Below are 25,000 nucleotides of genomic sequence, written 5' to 3'. Positions count from 1 at the left end.
GGCCCTTGAGAAGTGCAGGAAGAAGGTGATTACGTGGTAAATCAAGGTAAATCCACACTTCCACATTTAAATGACCTGCTATTGTTTTACTTTGCATCCTGCAGAGAGAATAAGACTTATCATAAACAGCATACAACTGAGATATGACTCCCACAACTTTATTGTCAGTGTTTTTAGGATTTTTGACTCTTTGGAGTTTTAGAAAAGCAAGCTTTAAAGTCTTTGTGCTCCCCGTTTTGTTATTCTCAAGGTTAAGATTTGAATCAGAGCAACATAAGGGCCTTTTCATTAGCGATATTAAACAAACTCTGTGGTCACTGAAGTCATGGAGAGCCACGATGTGTAAAATAGACATGCAAGTAGAGATGGAGGCAAAAGATCATGGTTTTGGAGTATAACAGATTGCTAAACAGATTGTTTTCTGGAAAATCTTTGTTCTTCTGAAAAACCGCACATCATACAGCAGTGTGTACAACTGCATCTTAAACACACTGTGATGGAACAGAGATGACAGACATTTTTAGTGTGTTAAACTTTGTATATTAATTATTACCTTATCTGGCAATCAAAAAGTGATTTTGATAATAAGAAAAATAACAACAGAAAGTGTTGTTGTTTGAAAAAAAGGTTTGACTTCTAAGTATATAATTTCTGCTCTTACGGCATTATTCTGGCCTCTTTCTCCTCAAAGATCAGCAGTGTGAAGTGCGTCAGATGAAGAGCTGAAAGTACAGCAGGAAAAACACAACACGACTTTACAGAGATCTGTCTTTCTCTCCTGAAACAGTGTTTTTGGAAGAAGAAACTGCACCAGGTAAGACGAGCTGAGGCCATGCAGACACAATTAAACTAAGCCTAAACTCTAAAGTAAATTCTAAGTATTAAACATCATAAAGCAAAATAGCAACATGCTAAAAAACCCCTCTGAACGCTTCTATAGATCAACTATAGATCAACACACTGGCATACTGTCCACTGGCTTTTCACACATTTTTTTCTTTAGAGCAAGAAAAATATCTCTCTGTATATTTTTAACTAATAATATGAACTAAAAATATAAACTCTATGTTTCAAAAAGAAAGCGGGCCTGGTAACTTCATGCAACGCTGTTTATATTCTTGAACGCACATTCACCAGAGTTGCTTAATCCTGACGATTAAAGGAAACAAAAGCAGCATTGACAGGAATCTGCTCCGAATGGAGCATAAGACGTTAACAATACAAGACGTTAGCGGCAGAGGATCCAGCAAACGTTCATCAGCCGGGAAGCAGAACACTTCAGAAGAGCTGTAATCTCCTCTTTGTCACTTTTGTCTTTTCCTTGTTTGTTTCTCCCTGGTTTTTCTCAGCAGTGGGTTTGTACTCTGTCATTATCTCATGACCTTTGGCCCCCGGCTGACCCTGCCCTGACCCGAGTCAAAGTATTTGTAAGAATCTTATACAGCTCCAAAAAACTGATGTGACTCTTTTACATTCAGACATCTGATATTTCCTGACTGAATCAGACTCATGTTACAGTGAGACTCACAAACACAAACCTGACAGCCGTCCACATACACATCTCATCTGGAGCTTGAGCTGAAAGCAGCTGAAAGAAAAAGATATTTAACACCCTGTAATTCTGTCCTGAGGACACACACACACACACACACACACACAAGTTCAGGTTAATTGTACACTGAACAAAACAAAAGCATGGATAGTTAAATAAATATATAAATGTAATAAATAAAATATTTAGCAAACCACTGAAAGTTTTTAGGGTTAGTTCCTAACGTGATTCCTCATCAATGTACTCATTGACTTCTGTGTATAAACACTAACGCATTTTGTTTAAATTATATACCCTCTGTTACAAAACTACATAAACCACATGAATGAAATAGCCCCAGTTATGTTCAGTCTCGTTTATAAAAGTAGTTTGCATTGTAGTAAACCTGTTACCTGTGATATCCTTTAAGGCTGTTTATTCTTTTAATCTCTTGTTTCTTCTTCGTGCATTTATTTGCATTTGATTTAACAGCCACGGTATTGTTTCTGGCCACTTTTTCAGAATTTTTCTGCATATTTGCTGCTTTTCAAATTAGAGCTGAAAATAGCTTCAAACATCTGTCTTTTCAGCTTATTCCTCATTCACTGCCACTTACAACATAGTTTTTCTTCCTTTTGTGCTGAGAGGGGAGACATAAAACCATCCGTCATGCTGAGGTGTCTTGTATCGCAAGAAATCAACATATCAGTGATGTGTATTTGTCCCTGGACAGGCAGAGGTGCAGCATGATAATGATACTAAAGTATCCTCTGCCTTGTAATGCCATAAAGATCCATGAAAATTGCATTTATTTTTAAGTGGGCCCAGTACTAAGCCCTGTGGAACACCGTTGGGTTTATTCTGTTGAACAGGTGGATTCTGTCTAATGATATCTGGTATGTTTAGTTATACAAAGTGAATGTAAATAAACCGCACAACCAAACCTCATTCTTGTTTTGAACATTGTCTGAACATTCTGTTTAAACCGAGGTCTTCGGTGCGGGAGATAGGTGCTCTTAGATCCATGCCCTCTAAGCCCCTTTCACACAGACATAAAATACATAGGTAATGTGTTTCAGCAATTGTTTCCGGATCTTTAGATTTGCTTCGTTCTCACTGCCAGTGATTTCCCACAATGACATGTGACGTCATATGTGTAATGTACAAGTTCCACTCAGCAGGCAAACAATCTTGGCTCCAGGGCAGATACCGAGGAGCTTCATGGTCTCTGCTGCAGGCCAGTTTGCACACATTTTTGTTGATTTTCATTTTTTTTAGGTGAACGCCGTTCTCCGAGTTTAAAACACAGACTTTTGTTCTCACAGAGCTCTTTCCGGGACTGAATGTCGCAGAATCTTATGAAGTTGCTTTATTTCAAAAAGGGATGTATATGTCACTTTTTCTTATTTTATTGTTGATTTCAGAAAATTACCTTCACCTCTCGCTGCCTGCAGAAAATACAAAATATCTTAAAGGACCCGTTTCACCCTGCACATCATTTATTTGAATCGTTACATGTCTATCAAAACATACACCACGGCATTCATGAACAGTTTTTATGCTAAAGCCATATTGAACAATAATCTGAAAGCACATTTTTGACATGTGTGGAGAACCTGTCCTTATATTGAGCATGGAGCACTTCATTTAGTAAATGTTGTTGTTAAATAATATTTAGCTGGATAATTTTGTTAGACGTAATGTCTAATGACAATAATCGTTTGAATCTGAGAAGTATATATAAAATTAAATGTTCCAGTATAAAAGAAAAGATTATTACCTGTTAGATTTATTTACTGTTACCCACATGTAGTCCATTCGAGCTCAGAACAGACATGTTTCTCATAGTGTGATGGTAGCGATCTTTCAGGAAAACACAGGAATTAACCCAGCTGTTTACACTACCTGAAAGAAAAACATGTTTCGCATGAGCGCGCTGATACGAGCTGCCTCTCAGACAGTTCGACTCCTGCGGCTGTCTCACAGTCACCTGAGTGTGAAGAGATCATTAACAAGACAACATGTATCCAGTTTGACAGGCCATAGACACCCTGTGATGGTTCAGGATCTTAGGCCTTTGTTGGCCTTTGACAAGGAAGTTCTTGAAAACGCTGCTTGAAAAGGTGAAAAACTCATATGTGTTAAAAGTGGACAGTGACTACGACACAAATTCTATTTACTGTGAATGAAAGAGGTGCGTTTGCGTGACGTTTTGAATGAGCCTGTAAACGGGAATGTTTGGTGAGAGACAGGCATCTCAGTGTAGCTGCTTGGAAAAGAAACAATATCTTTAATCTTGATTTGACCATGAGAATCAGGACAAACAAACACTCTCAACTTTATCTGAGCTGTTTTTTGCTAGTGTGTTTCATCTAATCCTTCTGCCAGAACTGTGATACTTCAGCTGATAACTGTAGCTCTCTGGCAGGCTCTTTATTCCAGCCTTTATTGTTTGTGTGATAGAAACATGGTGCTTTCCCATAACATACAGCAGGAGCCACAGAGATTAACTTCACTGACATGTCTCTTTTAGTGTGCCTTATCTGATAGTATTGCTGATTGTCTCTCTTTATCTTTGTTTTAATTCCTTCATATTGTCATGTGTAAATATCTGGCAGGAACAGTTACAGGTTCCTCATAAAAAAGGTTTTGTGTAAACAAAATTCCCCAGTTGTGAAATAATTAATGATATGAAACTTTACGTTTTGACATCTTCTTCTCTCTGAATCCTCTGTGTGTGTGTGTGGATGAGGTGTGTGGATGAGTCTTTTGTGGTAGTTGTGGATGAGGCTCTTTATCTTCTCAGATGATAAAGCTGCCCATTTTTCTTTGCAAAAAAACCTCCAGTTCCTCTAAATTCTTGGACTGTCTTGCATGAACTGCACACATTTGAGATCTCCTCAAAATGGCTCAATGATATTGAGGTCACCCCAGAACCTTTAATTTATTCTACTGTAGCCACTGACAGGTCCACCTGGCCTTGTGTTTTGGATCATTGTCTTGTTACTGCAAGTATGTGTACCCAACAAAGCAGGCAAAAGATGGCAAAGAACCAAACTACATCTGTGACAAAATGGAGATAAAAACCACAGAAACTTTTGGGGAAACCAGGCTCAGTCAGGGAAGCCAATTCTGCTCTGAAACTAGAGCTTATTTTTTAGTTTAATTTTAAGCACATCTATGTCAGATTTTGTAATGGACTTTTTGTGTGAATGTGTGTGAGAAAGAGAGAGAGAGAGAGAGAGAAAGTGTGTCTCATTCCCATGATCTGTATCTGTAGCTCATTTAGGTGTTCTGGTCTCCGTTGATGATCAGGGCTGTAGACATCAAGGGCACTTAAAAAGGACACTCATGAGCACCTTTTGAAAGATAAAATGATGGCAGTGTTTCCTTAACCCTGTTCCTGGAGGCCAACACTACACATTTTCCAACATTTCCTAATCAAGCACACAACTCACCAGCTTGTTAGTAGAGACTCCAGGACTCCAGCAATATATTAATCAGTTAAGGGAGACATCCAAAATGTGCACTGTTGGTGTTCCTGTTCCCTGGATCAGGGGTGTCCTTTTGGAGTGTTTGGCTCAACAAACCTCCCTTGAATTTAAGGAATTTAAGTGGTTTATTTGGTGTCTTACTCAGAAATTAAAGATGCTGCAAATATATATATATATATATATATATGCAATATATATATATATATATATATATATATATATATATATATATATCATCGATTATATAAAACTCATTGATTCTTAACTGTTGACTACACTTGGCTCTCGTTGGCTCTTTTCTGAATTCTGGTGGTGACTGTATCATCCTAAAAAGCTGCAAACAGTCAGAGACCCCTGCATTGACCCCCATCACAGCCGCAGAAAGAAATCCATTAGTATCTGTGTCTGAGCAGCTGTTTAACTCAGCACCTCACCCTCGACTCATTCTCCGTCACGGACTCTTAGCGTGAGCTGAAGAACATGCTTGTAGGTCTGAGTGTTGAACTACACAAATCATCCTTTTAGTTTAAAAACAAATCTACAGTGCAAAATCAAATAAAAAATATAGTAGTACAAAGTGTATAACTGAATGAAATAATAAAAAAACACATATCATTCTCAGTGAAGATATTAAGTCAATATTAAGTATGTGTGTGTGTGTGGGGGTCATGAATTCAGGCTGTGCATTATTAAATACTTCTTTTAGGAAAATCATGCAATTCATGGCAGTCTTTGTGATGTGATGCTAAAACTGTGAAGAATTGAATGAAGAAACCTTAAAAGGTGTTGTCATAGTGATTACATACATTTATTACATTTATTTAAATTTCTTCAACAGCAAAAGGAAATGTCTTAATATCTTTAAAATGCATTGTCCTAAATTCTTAGATTTTTTTACACATGCAGAACATGCCTTTCTGAGGAAACATGATCGGTTTTATGAAAGTTTGACAATTAAGGCAGCGACAGCAAATTAAAAAAGCACCCCAGTGGTTCAAACCAAACCAAAGCAAACCATACCAAACCACCAGTTCAGTTTCAGTCAGCTGTCAAGGTTTTCACTGGGGATCTGTCTGTCTCTAGGTGTCCTGGTCTCCACTGATTTTACAGGACTGTAGACATCATCTCTATGTGCTGATCCACCATCTGATCTGGATACAGACTGGATGGCCTTGGAATGAGAAAAAAACAGACTAATATTAGCTTAGATACCATTCTTTCTATGATGTATATGAGTAAATTGTGTGTTATGTGGAATATTCCCCGTTCTGATCTAATTAATGTAGCCTAACAATCCAATCGGATTTCAATATTAGAAGTGTATTAGTGTGTTATCTTTAAGCCAGGCTAAAGAGATGGGTCTTTAATCTAGATATAAACAGACAGAGTGTGTCTGCCTCCCGAACAGTGTTAGGGAGATTATTCCAGAATTTGGGTGCTAAAAAGGAAAAAGATCAGCCATCTGTAGTCGATTTTGATATCCTAGGTATTATATGGCCATAGTTTTGAGAACACAGTGAATGTGGAGGACTATAATGTGATAAAAGCTCACTCAAGTTCTCGGGCCACATTTGTGCCACAAGAGCTGACTGTAATTAACAAGAACTCCACACTTCAATTGTGATTAATTTGATACATCGTTATTCACTGATACAAACTGACGGTGGTTGGAACTTGTTTCCTTTAAAACACAAATCTTGTGTAATCCCAGCCTGTAATCTTTTTTAAACATTTAAAACATTCATCAAATGAAACAAATCATGTTTGATTATGACAATATTTCCACAGATGGTTAAAATATGAAAAAGAAAGAACTTGAGGAAGACCTCATGTAAGTAAAAAGACCAATCACTCACTCTGACTAACTTTAAATATCAAGATATAATTAATAAAGTTCAAATCTCTGAGTTTGACCAGGGCAGATTAATGATGATAAACACTTTTATCTTTCAATAGTTTTTGTGTTGTAGTTTTTAGTCTGTCTCACTTCTCATCTGGTGGTCTTGAGGACAGATGCAGATCCATCAGGGACCCTCACGTGTCTCCTGCTTCAGTGAGAATGAAAGACAGCGAGGGCGTCTGTCCGTGACTAAGTGAACATTTTTAAAAGCTTCTGGTCAAGAGCAGCTCATGGTCAACATGATGTTTAAAGAGTCTCAAGAGGACCAACAAAATCACCTCGAAATGACTCGAGTTAGAGAGATGTCATGTTTTCTAGAAGTGTATTCAAAGAATGAAGCAACTATTTTTAATTTCTCTGTAAAATCACACACACACACGCACAAGCACACACACACGCGCACACACACACACACACACAAGCACACACACACACGCACACACACACACACACACACACACGCACACTCCTGCTATAGTGGCTCTCTGTTGCTCATCCGTGTAGAAAGGCAGCATGTGCTCAGATAAGATCCGTAGTTCTCCGATAAGACGCAGATGGAGAAGCTGTGGATGAAATGATAAGATCCTCCTTTCTCTTCTTTTCTGCTGCTCTCCCAGAAGAACAAGCGGGCATCTCTCTGAACAAGTGAGCACAAATACCAGGAAAATTTGTTCTGGAGCATCGACTGTCCAACTGGCTCAGATCATTCCTGTGATTGAAAGACACCAAAGACGAGTGAAAAAGAGAAATAGAACAAACTAAACTGAGTTTGACTCCATATGACAGACACATACTATACATATTAATTAGCTTTTTTGAAGAGATTAGAGAGTATGTTGCACATGTTGGGAAGGTGCTGGATACAGTGTGGGAAACACAAAAATACTGAAAAAAAGGCCTGAAAAGTAGTGAAGGTGTTTTCTTATTAATAAATTGATACTGAATTTATACACATAATAACTTTATTCTATAACTAATGTTTTTTCAACTCAAAAGAGTGTTTATAGTAATGTACATCATTCTTCAGATGAATGATAATAATGCAGTTATTTTTCTTGAACAGAAACACTGAGATAAACTCATAATCAAGTGAAGATCACAGGAAGAGGAATCATTTAAAGTTAAACGATGCATGTTGCATTAATAGAGTAATGCTGATTTCAAGCTCTCTTTAAAGGCACACTATGTAAGATTTTTGTAATGAAATATCCCAAAACCAATTTTATGCAGTTGTGTACTTAAGTTATCTCAAAAGTTCTCTAGGATTTGTAAATTTTATTTTTTTTTAATTGCTAATAAGTGTTTTCCATTACTTAAAGTACTTTTTCTAAACTCTTAATACAGAAACACACCAACATCACACAAAACAGAACATTTTCTGGATAAAACCATATTTTGTTAAATAAATACAAAACTCTACATTTCAAAATATCTAAAACTGAATGAGTCATTACTATAGAATGCACAATAGAAATAAATGGGTATCTTTGCAGTGGATGGGGGCTGGATACGGATGACATGATGGCATAACATAAAAAATAAAAACAGTGATTGTGACCACTTGTTTATGTCTTGCGATTCAGACTTTATCAGAGTTATAATGAAATATTGTAAATTCACAATTGCCTGAAAAACAGTCAGAATTCTAGGATAAAGTCATAACTACCTTTTACTCTTTCTATTCCATAATAATCTTTCATATGTTCCACATGCGCACATGCGCCCTAATCATGATCTGTTTAGGCTCCTCTTATGTTGAATGTCTTCTGATGAATGTCACTTTTTGACAGAATTTATTGCACGACATCAGAAAAACTGTCCCAAAATACACATTCCAGATATAACTTCAGTATTGGATACAATTTTGAAGTGAATCGTCATTAACTTTGTCTCTTTATATATTAATAAATGTGTGTGAGTGTGAGGGGCGTGTCGGTGTCGTGTTTCTCTTTTGTCACCTGCAGCATTAAATCTTTGCCTCATTCCCCTGCAGCAGCAGAAGCCTTCTCTCTCTCTCTCTATCACACACACACACACACAAGCCCTCTCTCTCTCTCTCTCTCACACACACACACACACACACACACACACACACACACACACAAACCCTCTCTCTCTCTCACACACACACACACACACACCCGAGCAGTGATGGAGTCCAGCAGCGGGCGCTTCTCGCTCCTCTCGCCGCACGCGGCGCTCTTCTTGCGGCCGGAGGACAGGAGTTTCCCGCGCAGCCCGAAGTGCGCGCGCTGCAGGAATCACGGCGTGGTTTCCGCTCTGAAGGGCCACAAGCGCTTCTGCCGCTGGCGCGACTGCGCGTGCGTCAAGTGCGCGTTGATCGCGGAGAGGCAGCGCGTCATGGCGGCACAGGTGGCGCTGAGGAGGCAGCAGGCGCAGGAGGAGCTGCAGATGATCTATCCGGCGTCAGGAGCGAGCGAGGGCGGCCTGAGCGTCTCCAGTGCGCCGCTGATCTCCGCCGCTCCGCCGTCGTTTGACGTGTTCAGAGACGGTAGGAGCTCTCTTTGGCTGATTACAATGCGTGCTGTTTTTGTTTAAACGAATTAATCCGATAGAATTAGTCGGTTTAACAATTCATATTGAATGCATTTAATGTGTTTATTGTTTTTGGGTCAGTGTAGATATTACTGTGCATTTAAAATGAAATACGATTATAAAAATAGATTCATAAACCTATACTCCTCTATAGCTACTATAAATAGTAACGAGGCAGAGAGGTTTGTAGCGATGTATTTCAGCATTACAGAGATCAGTGAGCACTTAGACTGAAAAAAAAAACAAACAGACCATGACAGATTTTAATGCAAACACTGCAAACCTTTAACTTTTAACCATTAACACGGTTTCCTGTAGTGTTTTGGGACATTAGGATTTACTGATTTAAATCAAAGGTGATCATTTATCAGCAGACCCACTGGGTCCATTACAGTTTCCATTAAAATCAATACAAATTCTATTATAGCCAGTAAATCCTGTGATGCTGTCTATGCTTTTTTTCTACTCTGATGCTATTATTGTTTTATTTCTGTAGAGAAGAGCTTAAAGAACCACGCTGTGTTCAGCAGACAGGGTTTGTTCAGTCCAGAGAAGAGTGACCCGCTGAAGGACCGCGTGTCTCCTGGACCGGACGTCCTCCGGAGTCCCCTGAGCTCTTCGGAGCTGGAGCCCGGCGGCGGCTCACAGAAACCCGGAGAAGAGCGGTCCGGAGCGAGCGGCCGAGGGGTGCTGAGCAGGATCTTCCCCGGCGTCCAGCGAGACGCTCTGGACACGGCTCTGGAAGCTGCTTCTGGAGACGTGGTGAGGGCCATCGAGCTGCTGCTGGGTTCTCCGGACGGTTCTCGGGACCCGGGCTCCAGATCGGCCTTCTCTCCGCTCCACGCCTCCTCTTCGAACTCCTTCGGCCCCGGGCTGGCCCTCTCTCCGCTGCGCCTCGCTTACTCAACACCCGGCTTCTTTCCTCCGTACCTGACCTCGGGGCTGGTCCCGGCCCTGTCCCTGCGGCCCCCAGCAGACTATCCGCTCCCCAGGGCCCTGCGGGACCTTCCTTACCCCAAAGACTCTTTCAGTCCCACGCTGTTTTACTCCAGCCTCGGCCAACACAAATAACCCTGGCCTCTCTCTCTCTCTTAATGTCTTAACTCTCACCCGTGTAATAAATCTTGATCTGATCGTGACAAACTATATATAGCTGGTAAAGGCCTAAGACTCCTAAGATATTTTACTACTGTTTCGCTAAACTTTATGCAGGAACAGTAATATATTAATTTATGACAGATTTATGCACTTCAAAAATCTACATCATAACAGGGAAAAGGGCAAAGAAAAAATGATTCCTATCATGTTTAAGAAATCATCATAAATTATATATCAGTTCAAAGCTTCAAACCTCAGAAGCAGACATTGCCTTACCATAGAAAGGGTATATCAGAAGCATATTACTAAACGTTCATGAATACTAAGAGTTTAGGTTTGGATAGTTCACACGTCTGGGTCTGACACATAAAGGGTTAAACTAGTTCAGGTAAAGTTCAGGTGGTTTGATATCAGATCAAGGAAGTATTTACAGACCTGTACACAGAATTTTCTACATTATTTTTGTAAAATGTATATTTTTATGCATATCTGAGAAAGGCAGTTTTTTTTTAATAAACCTTGAAAACTAAGAAAGCTACATCAAGCCTGTTTGAAGTCAAATCATCTGAAAATAAATAAATGAATAATGAATTATTATGAATTATTATAATGAATGATTAGTATTTGTCTTTAGTGAAAGATTTGAAACATTAGAGGATCAGTGATCATCAAACAGACTTTGATCTAAAACACATGTGAACTAGTCTGAGCTCGTCTGGATTCTCATCTTAATTACTACTAAGACATTATTTCATGTATTTAACGTAAAATATCACAGAATGCTGAACAGTTCCATTGATTTAGGCTATTTATTTATTCTTTCTGTGAGCGAAAGAAGGACAAAATTAGTCTACTTTTACAGGATAAACTTTTTAATGTAGTGTAATGTTTTATTGAAACAAATATAAGAAATAAAATAACAGCCACACGCAGTCACCGTTATATAACACCCACTAAAAAAACTTTGTTATCAGCTAAAAATAAACTATAATCCTCACTGACAGAAACAAAATCTTAAATTGATGAAAATGTTTTTAATCAGAGTCTAGAGACGTTTGTTTCTTCTGTAATCATCCCTTCATCACACTTTGATCTGAAAATATGAAAAGATGTAGTTTAGGCTCACCATTGATATTTACCTTCATTGTTTTATTAATTTATATTTAATGACGCTTCACATCACTAATGAGAAATAGAATTAAACTAACAGCTTTACTGCAGCGACAATAGAAATCATGTGGAATTACTGAAGGCTCGGCCTTAAAATCTTAAAAACATTTTTTAGAGATAGATGAAGATATTGTGACCGTCATCATCCTCCTTCAGAGAAGCTCAGTTTCACTTCCTTCATGTTTTTTAATCTATATCTATATCTATATCTATATATATATATATATATATATATATATATCTATTCACTGAGCGCCACCTAGTGACTGAGAGCAGCATCTCAGTTATAAAGTCTGGAGAGAGATGCTTTACCTTGTTCTTTTAAACCTATTTAATATAATTTGGGCAAAATAAAGATAATTATATTATTAAGTTGCTTGGAATATTAGTAATAGTTTTCTTTAGTGAAATATATATATAATATATATATATTAAAAGGGATCAAGTGGCCCATTGTGATAGAACTAAACACACTTAATGAAAGAGAAAGTGTCTCTGGACTTCTTCTGACCGGAGATGGACTGAGTGTCCGAGGATCATTGAACCTGGTCTCATGAGATGTTGTGCTTTATTGTAGATTTCTCCGCAGTTTCAAAGAACTGGCTCTAAACACAGGTTCATCAGGACACATGAACGCTTTACACTGAAATAACTCTTCATTATGAAGGTTCAGATTGTTTCAGACTGTTGCTAAAAGTTGTAGAAACATGCCCTACCCCAGTCGTGCTGAATTCTGCTCTAATTAGTAATTAATTAGTAATTATGTTTATATCGCTACATTTCAGACTCAGTTCAGTGAGCTGGTGATGTTCTGATCTGCTCCACAAAACAAAACGGTCCTGGAAATATATGAAAATGGAGATATTTGATTTAACATCCAAAATAAAAGCCTTCAAATAAAATACATTTTTTGCTTTATTTGTTACATTTTTGTTATATATATATATACACACACACACTCATCCTAGGGACGTAAAACTAATCTAGATTAAACTATCAATGTTAAAGATGTGTATACATATATTTATATCGCCGTGTTATCAATCCACGACATAACTAGAAGGGTTTCTGTCTAAAGGCATGCAGTAATTCATCCCGATCACATTCAAAACGATTAAAACCCGAGCTACATCGTCTGGGATTCATCCGAGAAGTCCAGGAGCTGATTCAGGACATGAGCCAAGGCTGTCTTTATAATACAGAGAAACAAAGAACCCCATAAAACCTCACTACACATCAGGAGCAATCAGAGTTCAGAACGAGCTCTTGATTTACGTTAACAGCAATGTTTTACGTTAAACAGAAAATAACGTTATATCGAGTTTGTCTCTTTGTGTGAGAGTGTGGGTGGCTCTTAAAAGAGCCGTTGTGTTTGTGGAGACTGAAGGCGTTTATCCTCCGAAGCCGTACAAGGTGCGTCCCTGTCGTTTGAGCGCGTACACTACGTCCATGGCGGTGACGGTCTTTCTCTTGGCGTGCTCGGTGTAGGTGACGGCATCACGGATAACGTTCTCCAGGAAGACCTTCAACACCCCGCGGGTCTCCTCGTAGATCAGACCGGAGATACGCTTGACTCCGCCGCGGCGAGCGAGACGACGAATGGCGGGTTTGGTGATTCCTGGATGTTATCGCGCAGCACTTTACGGTGACGCTTAGCGCCTCCTTTCCCGAGTCCTTTACCGCCTTTGCCTCTTCCAGACATGATGGAGCGTTTTCTATCTCAGTCAAACGACAGAAACGAACATGAAAAGAGTGCGGCAAAGAAAGCCTTTACAGTCGCCTACAGGACCTAACTGAAACCAGCTCCGCGTCACATGACCCGCCCCTCCCCGCTAGTTCCAGCACGAACAACCCTAACCCTGGTTTAGTGGTATTTGCGTTTATTAATCCATGTTTTAAATTATTTATTTGACAGAAGGCACACAAGTAAACGGAGAGCTAGTAACATATATGTATATAGTTAACATTTACGAAAATTAATTAGAAGTATTTTGGCAGTATGGTTGTTTTTTTGTTTCATTTACTAGGACTCTGTCCCTGAAACAGTAAGGTTTATTTTGATGGTTTGTGAAAAAAAAACGCATCATGTTCATCTTGGAGCCATAGTTTATACACATTTTACCAATAATTTGCCAGTACTTTTCTAAGACTTTCTAAGGCAATATTCAAGACCTAATCTAATATTTTCAAATAAGAACGCACTTGTGCTCGAATTATAACACTAAGTGAAACTAACAACAGTTAACGCTATAGCCAAGTACTGGAAGATGTCTTAAACTTTCTGGCAGCTTTGAATGGGTTTCATTGACGTAGGATCCTGTATAAGATCAAGTCAACTTTACTTCGTTATATTGTGTGCTAGAGCGGAAAAGCGTCGTTCAGTGTAGTTGTGGCTCTTAAAAGAGCCTTTGGGGTGTGACGCAGCGGCGGGTTTAAGCGCGCTCTCCTCGGATGCGGCGGGCCAGCTGGATGTCTTTGGGCATGATGGTGACTCTCTTGGCGTGGATGGCGCACAGATTGGTGTCCTCAAACAGACCGACCAAATAAGCCTCGCTGGCCTCCTGCAGGGCCATGACGGCGGAGCTCTGGAAGCGCAGGTCCGTCTTGAAATCCTGCGCGATTTCTCGCACCAAGCGCTGGAAAGGCAGCTTGCGGATCAGCAGCTCGGTGGACTTCTGATAACGGCGGATCTCTCGGAGAGCCACGGTCCCGGGCCTGTAACGATGGGGCTTCTTGACGCCGCCGGTGGCCGGGGCGCTCTTTCGGGCGGCTTTAGTAGCGAGCTGCTTCCTCGGGGCTTTACCGCCGGTGGATTTACGAGCTGTCTGCTTGGTTCTCGCCATAACTGAGAGACACTTCCTTCTCTGTTCTAACACGTACAGAATAGGTTTTCAAACGTTCGCGTCTGCTTTTAAAGCGTCGACCGGCACGAGCTAATGATGTCATGACGTTCCGAGGCTTCTGATTGGCTGGTCTGTGACATCATGACGCGCATGACTGCCCAGCTTCTGTTTCGCTCAAACTGCGTTATTCTGTTTTTGATTTTATACATATTACTCACTAATGCATTCGACTTTATTTCCATAATAAAGTTATGTCAGCAAAACAAACGATACAGACAATACAATAACATTAAAAAGAGTTTCTCGTTGGTGACTGATAACAGCATTTAACAGTATTCTGTGGATCGTCCCAGGAGCAAATAAAAGTATACATCAAATATCTCATTAATGCGTGAAAGCATGGACTTTTATCGTGAGGAAAGATCTTGGTGCTTTCAGCAGGATCCTCATTAAATCATTGTAAGCAATCTGAAGTTTACTGAGGCCGTTGTGTTTATTTAAAGTCAGCATTATACAAACGATACGCTTTAAAAATGTTTGTCTTTGATCTGAATACATTTTTGCTTCAGCAGTGGCCTATTCACCTTCATTTATTTCGTTTTTAATGATGCTCTGTTTCAACTTAATTTTAGAAATGCGTTGCTTGCACTTATAAATAAAAATCCGGTTTTAAGATTTTAGTCATTTGGTTCTGCTTATCAGCTCAAAAATAATAATAATAACACTGCCACAATACAGTCAGCACGTTTCCCACTAATTTATTTCTGGGTTATGAAACATTTTATATATGGTTAGAAGAACTCTGAAAACTACACCGTCTCTAGCTCTTAACAGAGCTTAATTTTTTTCTTTAGGTAATACTTGGCTGGTTTGGTTTTTTCGGCCATAAGTTGAAGCAAGATGTAAGATAGGTTTCGTCGCACATCACACCATCGAAACAGCTCTCTCTCTCAGATGAAGTGGGTGGCTCTTAAAAGAGCCTTTGTGTCGGAGAAGCAGACCGGAGCCGGTTCACTTGGTCTTGGCGGGTTTCTCGGTCTTCTTGGGCAGCAGCACGGCCTGGATGTTGGGCAGCACGCCGCCCTGAGCGATGGTCACTCCGCCCAGGAGTTTGTTCAGCTCCTCGTCGTTGCTGTCGTTGCGCACCGCCAGCTGCAGGTGACGGGGAATGATACGGGTCTTCTTGTTGTCCCGAGCGGCGTTTCCGGCCAACTCCAGGATCTCAGCGGTCAGGTACTCGAGCACAGCCGCCAGATAGACGGGAGCACCGGCACCGACGCGCTCTCCGTAGTTTCCTTTGCGGAGGAGTCTGTGAACACGACCGACGGGGAACTGCAGGCCTGCCCTGGACGAGCGAGTCTTAGCCTTGGCTCGGGCTTTTCCTCCGGTTTTTCCTCTGCCGCTCATTTTCGGTTGTAAGCAGTTCAACGAGTTGAAAAGATGAGCTCGTGAGCCCCAAATGTTACTTTTAAACGAGCGTGCCAGTCGCCCATTGGTTTAGAGTCGTGTAAGATTCTAAACCAATCGCTGATCTTCCCTCCAACGCTCACGTCAAAGCCACGCCTCCTCAGCTGGGGACAGATTGTGCTGCAGACTAAACACACGACAGAAAATACGACAAGACTGTTTTTGGTTGAGTAAAGCTTTTCTTTCTTTTTAGTTTTTAACCCTCTGATACATCTTCATCAAACACCAACTGGCGAACCCCAAAAGTGTTGTCAAAGTTCAAATTAATTGTAATATGATTCACTGCTTTTTCCACTTCCTCCATAGCAAGTGTAGTAGATTTTATATACATTTATTAACTGTAATCTACTGTTGGGATACATTTCTTAATATGACTAAAGAAAGAACAGCTCATGTATAGAATGAGATACATTTAAGATATTTCCTTAGAGAGGTTTTCAGGATCTGTATATTCTTGATCATTAATCAATAAACCTTCAGCACTCTTGCACTCGTCTCTTTTCCAGTCTACAACGATATGCTGAACTCCTAGAACAAGAAAAGTTGTTTTTTCAGTTAAAACGCAAAACATTATGAGCCTGAGTAAAAACACATACAATCTAATAAAAGTCTGCTTTGGAGAGAGAGAGTAGTTTTTGTATGTTTCTGCTCTTTCTTTAGAGTTAGTGGGTGGCTCTGAAAAGAGCCTTTGGGAAACACAGCAGAAGATTTTTATTTCTTCTTGGGAGCTGCCTTTTTAGGCTTCGCTGCTTTAGGCTTAGCCGCTTTAGGTTTTGCCGCTTTGGGTTTGGCGGCCTTGGTCTTTTTGGGGCTCTTGGCTGCTTTCTTGGGCGCTGCCGGCTTCTTGGCCTTCTTGGGGCTCTTCGTCACTTTCTTAGCGGCTGCGGGTTTCTTGGCCTTCTTGGGCGATTTCTTAGCGGCGGGCTTCTTGGCCGCTGCGCTCTTGGGCTTCTTGGCAGCAGCTGGTTTCTTGGCCGCGGGCTTCTTGGCTTTTGGAGCCGCTTTCTTGGCCGGTTTCTTCTTGGTCTCGGCTTGCTTCTTGCTGATCTTGAAGGAGCCGGAGGCGCCGGTCCCTTTGACCTGCAGCAGGGTGCCTTTAGTCACCAGGCTCTTGATGGCGAGCTTGACGCGGGAGTTGTTCTTCTCCACGTCGTAGCCGCCGGCGGCGAGAGCTTTCTTCAGGGCGGCGAGAGACACGCCGCTCCTCTCCTTGGACGCGGACACGGCTTTGACGATCAGTTCACCGACGCCTGGACCCGTTTTCTTGGCTTTAGCGGCGGGCTTCTTCTTGGGCGCTTTGGCCGGCGCCGCGGCAGCAGCTGGAGCGGTTTCTGCCATTTCTACGAGCGGATGTACAGTCTTTCAAACACTGAGTTCAATGAGCGGCGCTCGAGCGGAGCTGCGCTCTTAAACGACACATGAGAACCTTACAGACTCAACCTCGCCGTCTCGCTGTCTGCGAGCTTCCGCGAGCTCGTCTCCTTTGTGTTTTCTTCTCCCGCGTTTAAGCGCAAAGCTCGAGCGTTAAAGTAGTTTAATGCAGGAAATCTACGTGAACACCGAGCAGAGGTCCTTGGCTTTCTGTGGAGAATAAAACACGCGGCGAGGAAACGTTTATTTTGCTCCGATCGGATCAAACTCGAGGAGAGCATCGGTCACGAAACAAAGCCGCGTGTGATTTTAGCGCCTTGTTTAAGAGTTAAAGTTGATCTCGGATTAAAGTCATCATCTGTGTGTTTCAGAAACAGTCTGAGAGTGAATTTAATGAAATGAGCATCAGTGAAGGACGAGTGCAGTGTTTTATACAGCTGTTATTTTGAGCAGCTTGAAGCACAAACACCCGGAGACTTCCAGTCTGATTGAGACTCACCGCCTTTCTTTCTTTCTATTCAACCCATTACTTTTATTCATACAGCGCGGATAACTATATGTACAGACAGTGTTTTTAGGTCTGATTAATTAGCACCTCTGTTTTTTTATGAATTTGCCATTAAGAAGTTACTCATCAGTTTTTTTCTATCGACTATGCAGCCCGTTAGTTTCTCAGTTTGGTGTTTTTCACCAGGCCATGAAGAAATATAGAGCTATCATCAGCATAGCAGTGAAAGTTCACACCATGTCTTCTGATAATACCCAGAGGTAACGTGAGAGATATTATCTGATATTATATTAAAGTAATGCTAGCACTGAGCCTTGAGGTCTTCCATATTTCAGTATGATTTCTCCTCAGATACTGACACAAACTGATGATGGTCAGATAAATATTTGAACAGTTATGTATATTTTTCCTATATTGAATACATTACTGAGCATAAATTTACTGTAATTACAGAAAAGACAGAAAAATTACTGTAAATACATTTACAGCAAAATAATAGTGCATTTTTTTACTGAAAGTTTTCTACAGAAAAAATTGAATAGTGCATAGTCTCGTTTTGTTTATTACACTCTCAGTCGAAACACTCAACTATTCTGTAACATTATTCAGATGTAAATGGTTTTCTGCTCCATGAGAATATCTGGCAAAAAGAAAAATGACTTAAAAGCATTATTCATTTCAGCCACATAAGATGTCAGTCAGAAGTCATTTTCTTCATGTTTCAATCTAATAGACATTATTAAAAAGTGTGTGCAGGATCTAATAGGTTTGCAGGTGGTTTTGATGCAGTGAGAGGTTTATTTAGCTCTTCCTGTCCTTCAGTTGTAAGGCACTCTTTTTTTTGGTATGATGACGCTGAAGCACTAGATGCTAGAAGACATTCATGAAGTCATTAAGATTAAACTGTGAAGAAATAGTTAGATTGTGTGGTGTTAGTTATCTGTTAATCTAGCCACTGTAAAATTAAAAACATGGATTGTTTTGGTTATCTTCTGTGTGTTTGCTGAAATGCTCTTTTCCTATCAGCTTCTAAAGCCTGTCTATAGATGGACAGTTTTCCACACAATTCTAAAAACATCTAAGTTAGATTTTCTTCATTTGAACTCAAGAGTTTCTTTCTTGAGAGAATGAGTATTACTATTGTACCATGGCACAGTATATATTATTATTATTATTATTATTGTTATTATTATTGTTATTATTATTATTATTATTATTGTTGTTATTATTATTATTATATTATTATTAGATTTAACTATTACATTTGGTTAAAATCAGTAATACTTAGCATACATGACACAAAGAAATGTTAAGTACATCTCTGTACTCATGCAATATCTCTTCTAATCATCAGTGAGATGCAATATAATTAAATCAAGAGCATGCCTAAAATAATGATTGAGCCCAGGGACATTTTGCTTGACTCCAAAAGAGTTTATTAGGTCTGTAAGTCCTAAAGCATCATGTGTATTATCAACTTTATTTGGACAACTTTCAATGTCCCATATGTATTATGTCAACAAAACACTATTATGTCAGGAGTCTGAAATATCATCTTGTTGTGATGTTGAGTGCATGAATCAATGTAGTACAGCTTGAATTAAAATATGATCGCTTACCACTGCCAGACAAAAAAACTATGACAGCTGTCTCACACACACACACACACACACACACACACACACACACACACACACACACACACACACACACACACACACACACCTGCCTAAAAGGACATGTATTTAAAATCATTTTGCTGGGTTATTTTTCTCACATTTGTAGTATTTCAGAAAAATGTCATGTGTATGTTGATTCGTATACATTCAGTAAACAAGTAGACAAACATGTCGTTCACGAATCAGAATCACTAACGATAATCCTTTACAAGACTTTCACTGGAACTGATACTGAGTTGCTTAATGATTTTTGCCTTGGCTTTACCAAGTGGAACTGTCTTTATTTCTGCCCTCCACGCCGGTATCAGCCTGAAGCGGTGCATCTAGATCACAGTACTGCCTCTAAGACATCAGCCTAAGACATCAGCCTAAAACATCAGCCTAAGACATCAGCCTAAGACATCAATCCGGGGAGGAGGAGCTAGATCTCATCATTGCTGGAGGGAAGATGAATGATTGGTTCAAAATCCTACAAGTCTCTAAACCAATGGGCGACTGGCACGCTCGTTTAAAAGCAACATACGGGGATATAGGGTTATTATTTCGACTTGTAGTAATATTTACGATTAACAATGAGCGGCAGAGGAAAAACCGGAGGAAAAGCCCGAGCGAAGGCTAAGACTCGCTCGTCCAGGGCAGGCCTGCAGTTCCCCGTCGGTCGTGTCCACAGACTCCTCCGCAAAGGAAACTACGGAGAGCGCGTCGGTGCCGGTGCTCCCGTCTATCTGGCGGCTGTGCTCGAGTACCTGACCGCTGAGATCCTGGAGTTGGCCGGAAACGCCGCTCGGGACAACAAGAAGACCCGTATCATTCCCCGTCACCTGCAGCTGGCGGTGCGCAACGACGAGGAGCTGAACAAACTCCTGGGCGGAGTGACCATCGCTCAGGGCGGCGTGCTGCCCAACATCCAGGCCGTGCTGCTGCCCAAGAAGACCGAGAAACCCGCCAAGACCAAGTGAACCGGCTCCGGTCTGCTTCTCCGACACAAAGGCTCTTTTAAGAGCCACCCACTTCATCTGAGAGAGAGCTGTTTCGATGGTGTGATGTGCGACGAAACCTATCTTACATCTTGCTTCAACTTATGGCCGAAAAAAACCAAACCAGCCAAGTATTACCTAAAGAAAAAAAAATTAAGCTCTGTTAAGAGCTAGAGACGGTGTAGTTTTCAGAGTTCTTCTAACCATATATAAAATGTTTCATAACCCAGAAATAAATTAGTGGGAAACGTGCTGACTGTATTGTGGCAGTGTTATTATTATTATTTTTGAGCTGATAAGCAGAACCAAATGACTAAAATCTTAAAACCGGATTTTTATTTATAAGTGCAAGCAACGCATTTCTAAAATTAAGTTGAAACAGAGCATCATTAAAAACGAAATAAATGAAGGTGAATAGGCCACTGCTGAAGCAAAAATGTATTCAGATCAAAGACAAACATTTTTAAAGCGTATCGTTTGTATAATGCTGACTTTAAATAAACACAACGGCCTCAGTAAACTTCAGATTGCTTACAATGATTTAATGAGGATCCTGCTGAAAGCACCAAGATCTTTTCCTCACGATAAAAGTCCATGCTTTCACGCATTAATGAGATATTTGATGTATACTTTTATTTGCTCCTGGGACGATCCACAGAATACTGTTAAATGCTGTTATCAGTCACCAACGAGAAACTCTTTTTAATGTTATTGTATTGTCTGTATCGTTTGTTTTGCTGACATAACTTTATTATGGAAATAAAGTCGAATGCATTAGTGAGTAATATGTATAAAATCAAAAACAGAATAACGCAGTTTGAGCGAAACAGAAGCTGGGCAGTCATTGGCTAGCAGTCATGCGCGGATGTCACAGACCAGCCAATCAGAAGCCTCGGAACGTCATGACATCATTAGCTCGTGCCGGTCGACGCTTTAAAAGCAGACGCGAACGTTTGAAAACCTATTCTGTACGTGTTAGAACAGAGAAGGAAGTGTCTCTCAGTTATGGCGAGAACCAAGCAGACAGCTCGTAAATCCACCGGCGGTAAAGCCCCGAGGAAGCAGCTCGCTACTAAAGCCGCCCGAAAGAGCGCCCCGGCCACCGGCGGCGTCAAGAAGCCCCATCGTTACAGGCCCGGGACCGTGGCTCTCCGAGAGATCCGCCGTTATCAGAAGTCCACCGAGCTGCTGATCCGCAAGCTGCCTTTCCAGCGCTTGGTGCGAGAAATCGCGCAGGATTTCAAGACGGACCTGCGCTTCCAGAGCTCCGCCGTCATGGCCCTGCAGGAGGCCAGCGAGGCTTATTTGGTCGGTCTGTTTGAGGACACCAATCTGTGCGCCATCCACGCCAAGAGAGTCACCATCATGCCCAAAGACATCCAGCTGGCCCGCCGCATCCGAGGAGAGCGCGCTTAAACCCGCCGCTGCGTCACACCCCAAAGGCTCTTTTAAGAGCCACAACTACACTGAACGACGCTTTTCCGCTCTAGCACACAATATAACGAAGTAAAGTTGACTTGATCTTATACAGGGATCCTACGTCAATGAAACCCATTCAAAGCTGCCAGAAAGTTTAAGACATCTTCCAGTACTTGGCTATAGCGTTAACTGTTGTTAGTTTCACTTAGTGTTATAATTCGAGCACAAGTGCGTTCTTATTTGAAAATATTAGATTAGGTCTTGAATATTGCCTTAGAAAGTCTTAGAAAAGTACTGGCAAATTATTGGTAAAATGTGTATAAACTATGGCTCCAAGATGAACATGATGCGTTTTTTTTTCACAAACCATCAAAATAAACCTTACTGTTTCAGGGACAGAGTCCTAGTAAATGAAACAAAAAAACAACCATACTGCCAAAATACTTCTAATTAATTTTCGTAAATGTTAACTATATACATATATGTTACTAGCTCTCCGTTTACTTGTGTGCCTTCTGTCAAATAAATAATTTAAAACATGGATTAATAAACGCAAATACCACTAAACCAGGGTTAGGGTTGTTCGTGCTGGAACTAGCGGGGGGAGGGGCGGGTCATGTGACGCGGAGCTGGTTTCAGTTAGGTCCTGTAGGCGACTGTAAAAGGCTTTCTTTGCCGCACTCTTTTCATGTTCGTTTCTGTCGTTTGACTGAGATAGAAAACGCTCCATCATGTCTGGAAGAGGCAAAGGCGGTAAAGGACTCGGGAAAGGAGGCGCTAAGCGTCACCGTAAAGTGCTGCGCGATAACATCCAGGGAATCACCAAACCCGCCATTCGTCGTCTCGCTCGCCGCGGCGGAGTCAAGCGTATCTCCGGTCTGATCTACGAGGAGACCCGCGGGGTGTTGAAGGTCTTCCTGGAGAACGTTATCCGTGATGCCGTCACCTACACCGAGCACGCCAAGAGAAAGACCGTCACCGCCATGGACGTAGTGTACGCGCTCAAACGACAGGGACGCACCTTGTACGGCTTCGGAGGATAAACGCCTTCAGTCTCCACAAACACAACGGCTCTTTTAAGAGCCACCCACACTCTCACACAAAAAGACAAACACGAAATCATCTACTTATTCGTTTAAAAATTATATTAGTTTTTAACTACGTACTTTCAGAAGTTATATCTTTTTTTTTTTTTTTTTTTTTTAACAATTTGTAGCTAGCACTAAACTGCCGATAGTAAGGGATTGTATGTTATAACCATTTCTTTAACGGAGAATGTTTCAAATTTGGTGTTATTTATGTTTAATGTAACCAAACCAAATGATAAATCCTAAATTTCACTGGAAGTTAATTAAACTCCATTCAAACACATGACGACAGTGAAAGGGTGTTCAATAGTTCCAGGAATGAAAGAACAAACTAAAGTCTTTTCTGTAAAAGTGTTCTTAGATATGTTGTGAATATAAATTATATTTAGTGTTGTTAAATTTGGGGCAGCGAGTTAAAACAGCTTCTTAACACTGAACCTGTAACAATGAAAATCACCAACATACTTAAAAACCAGAAAATTAATGTTATTACACTTCATTTGAAATACACTTGAATTACTGCAAAAATAATACCAAACCCTCTTTTACAGTGTTTTGAGTCGATTATTTAATGTCATTTATAAAATAAACACAATTAATCTAATAATTATTGCTTTTTTATTCCAAAATTACACTCTGTGTGAAATATGTTTAACAAAAAGAGCGGGAATGCAAACAAAGGAAAGTCACGTGGGAGCCGAGGGCGGGGCTATAATTCCTCGCGCGTGGTTGTTCTCGGAGTCGTCCAATCACTGTCGCTCAGGTATGTGGTGACGCGCGAATCAGAAGGTTCCTCGCGTCTGTGTAAATTAGCATAGAGGAGCGAATAAACGTCTCTACCCGACTCTTCTCGAGCACTGATCGTCAGCGTCATCATGCCTGAACCCGCCAAGTCCGCGCCCAAGAAAGGCTCCAAGAAGGCCGTCACAAAGACCGCCGGTAAAGGAGGAAAGAAGCGCAGAAAGAGCAGGAAGGAGAGCTACGCTATCTACGTCTACAAAGTCCTGAAGCAGGTTCATCCCGACACCGGGATCTCTTCCAAGGCGATGGGGATCATGAACTCTTTCGTCAACGACATCTTCGAGCGCATCGCCGGTGAAGCGTCTCGTCTCGCTCACTACAACAAGCGCTCCACCATCACTTCCAGAGAGATCCAGACCGCCGTGCGTCTGCTGCTGCCCGGGGAGCTGGCCAAACACGCCGTGTCTGAGGGCACCAAGGCCGTGACCAAGTACACCAGCTCCAAGTAGAGCAGCCCAGACCCACAAACCACAAAGGCTCTTTTAAGAGCCACCCAACTACTCCGCTAAAGAGCTTCTGATGTGTGGCGAACTAATTTGTATAAATAACAAAACCAATTTAAATGAGACTTCTATTATTGTGTTTGTAGAAATAATAATAATGCAGTAGACCTAATGCAGAGCTGTTTTATCTGTTTAAGAGCAGCACTGATGTTTTTAAGGTCAGCGGTCATGTGATGTTTGTATAGAGTTGAGTTTGTGGTAAATCTATTGATAGAGACGCTCACACACATTCAGCAGTTGATGTTTTTTCTTTCTCACAGCACACATCCATTTTTTCAGTCAAAAGCATCCTCCTTTCATATGATACTTGTTAAAAACATTTGGTAAAGGCCCTTGTGTGTTTCTGTGTTTGTTCTCTGAAAAGAGTTGATATTCTTGGCTATGCTTTTTTTTTTTAAGCACTGAGCTGTTTAGCTAATCAAAGACTTCTCTGTTGATTTCTTAAATATCTGTGATTGTCCATTGCATTTATTGGGTGCATTATTTAGCCACCCAGCTTCTCCTTAAAAGAGCGTTTAATTCCGCTTTGTTTTCAGGGACTGTTTACCGACGGTCTTTAAAAGTTTAAGAAGTTCTATACCTCAGTAATAACCTT

General features: G+C 40.8%; 7 protein-coding genes and 1 pseudogene across 7 annotated transcripts in view; 4 read left to right on the top strand and 4 right to left on the bottom strand.

Annotated features, from left to right (window-relative positions):
* The window catches only part of LOC122348901 (receptor-type tyrosine-protein phosphatase S), an 819,186-nt gene that overhangs the window by 407,639 nt on the left and 386,547 nt on the right, over nucleotides 1-25,000 (bottom strand).
* Nucleotides 12,647-14,920, bottom strand: LOC122348903 (annotated as a pseudogene).
* Nucleotides 15,465-16,025, bottom strand: LOC122348879 (histone H2A-like). The gene has a single exon (XM_043244770.1). It carries the CDS (start codon nucleotides 15,997-15,999, stop codon nucleotides 15,604-15,606), a length of 396 nt encoding a protein of 131 aa, XP_043100705.1. The 5' UTR covers nucleotides 16,000-16,025; the 3' UTR covers nucleotides 15,465-15,603.
* Nucleotides 16,768-17,441, bottom strand: LOC122348870 (histone H1-like). Its single transcript, XM_043244761.1, has one exon. It carries the CDS (start codon nucleotides 17,395-17,397, stop codon nucleotides 16,771-16,773), a length of 627 nt encoding a protein of 208 aa, XP_043100696.1. The 5' UTR covers nucleotides 17,398-17,441; the 3' UTR covers nucleotides 16,768-16,770.
* LOC122348880 (histone H2A-like) lies at nucleotides 20,154-20,846 on the top strand. The gene has a single exon (XM_043244771.1). The coding sequence runs from the start codon at nucleotides 20,190-20,192 to the stop codon at nucleotides 20,574-20,576; it is 387 nt and encodes a 128-aa protein (XP_043100706.1). The 5' UTR covers nucleotides 20,154-20,189; the 3' UTR covers nucleotides 20,577-20,846.
* Nucleotides 21,472-22,580, top strand: LOC122348875 (histone H3). The gene has a single exon (XM_043244765.1). It carries the CDS (start codon nucleotides 21,600-21,602, stop codon nucleotides 22,008-22,010), a length of 411 nt encoding a protein of 136 aa, XP_043100700.1. The 5' UTR covers nucleotides 21,472-21,599; the 3' UTR covers nucleotides 22,011-22,580.
* LOC122348900 (histone H4) lies at nucleotides 22,728-23,136 on the top strand. The gene has a single exon (XM_043244790.1). The coding sequence runs from the start codon at nucleotides 22,745-22,747 to the stop codon at nucleotides 23,054-23,056; it is 312 nt and encodes a 103-aa protein (XP_043100725.1). The 5' UTR covers nucleotides 22,728-22,744; the 3' UTR covers nucleotides 23,057-23,136.
* Nucleotides 23,961-24,515, top strand: LOC122348886 (histone H2B-like). The gene has a single exon (XM_043244776.1). The coding sequence runs from the start codon at nucleotides 23,977-23,979 to the stop codon at nucleotides 24,349-24,351; it is 375 nt and encodes a 124-aa protein (XP_043100711.1). The 5' UTR covers nucleotides 23,961-23,976; the 3' UTR covers nucleotides 24,352-24,515.

Source organism: Puntigrus tetrazona, chromosome 7 (assembly GCF_018831695.1).
Source record: "Puntigrus tetrazona isolate hp1 chromosome 7, ASM1883169v1, whole genome shotgun sequence".
NCBI lineage: Eukaryota > Metazoa > Chordata > Actinopteri > Cypriniformes > Cyprinidae > Puntigrus > Puntigrus tetrazona.
The sequence above is the reverse complement of the archived record's forward strand: the minus strand, read 5'-3'. Positions and strand labels throughout refer to the sequence as shown.

Excerpts from the sequence above, each read along its gene's own strand:
- LOC122348879 (XM_043244770.1), bottom strand. The coding sequence starts at position 15,999 with ATGAGCGGCAGAGGAAAAACCGGAGGAAAAGCCCGAGCCAAGGCTAAG.
- LOC122348880 (XM_043244771.1), top strand. The coding sequence starts at position 20,190 with ATGAGCGGCAGAGGAAAAACCGGAGGAAAAGCCCGAGCGAAGGCTAAG.
- LOC122348900 (XM_043244790.1), top strand. The coding sequence starts at position 22,745 with ATGTCTGGAAGAGGCAAAGGCGGTAAAGGACTCGGGAAAGGAGGCGCT.
- LOC122348870 (XM_043244761.1), bottom strand. The coding sequence starts at position 17,397 with ATGGCAGAAACCGCTCCAGCTGCTGCCGCGGCGCCGGCCAAAGCGCCC.
- LOC122348875 (XM_043244765.1), top strand. The coding sequence starts at position 21,600 with ATGGCGAGAACCAAGCAGACAGCTCGTAAATCCACCGGCGGTAAAGCC.
- LOC122348886 (XM_043244776.1), top strand. The coding sequence starts at position 23,977 with ATGCCTGAACCCGCCAAGTCCGCGCCCAAGAAAGGCTCCAAGAAGGCC.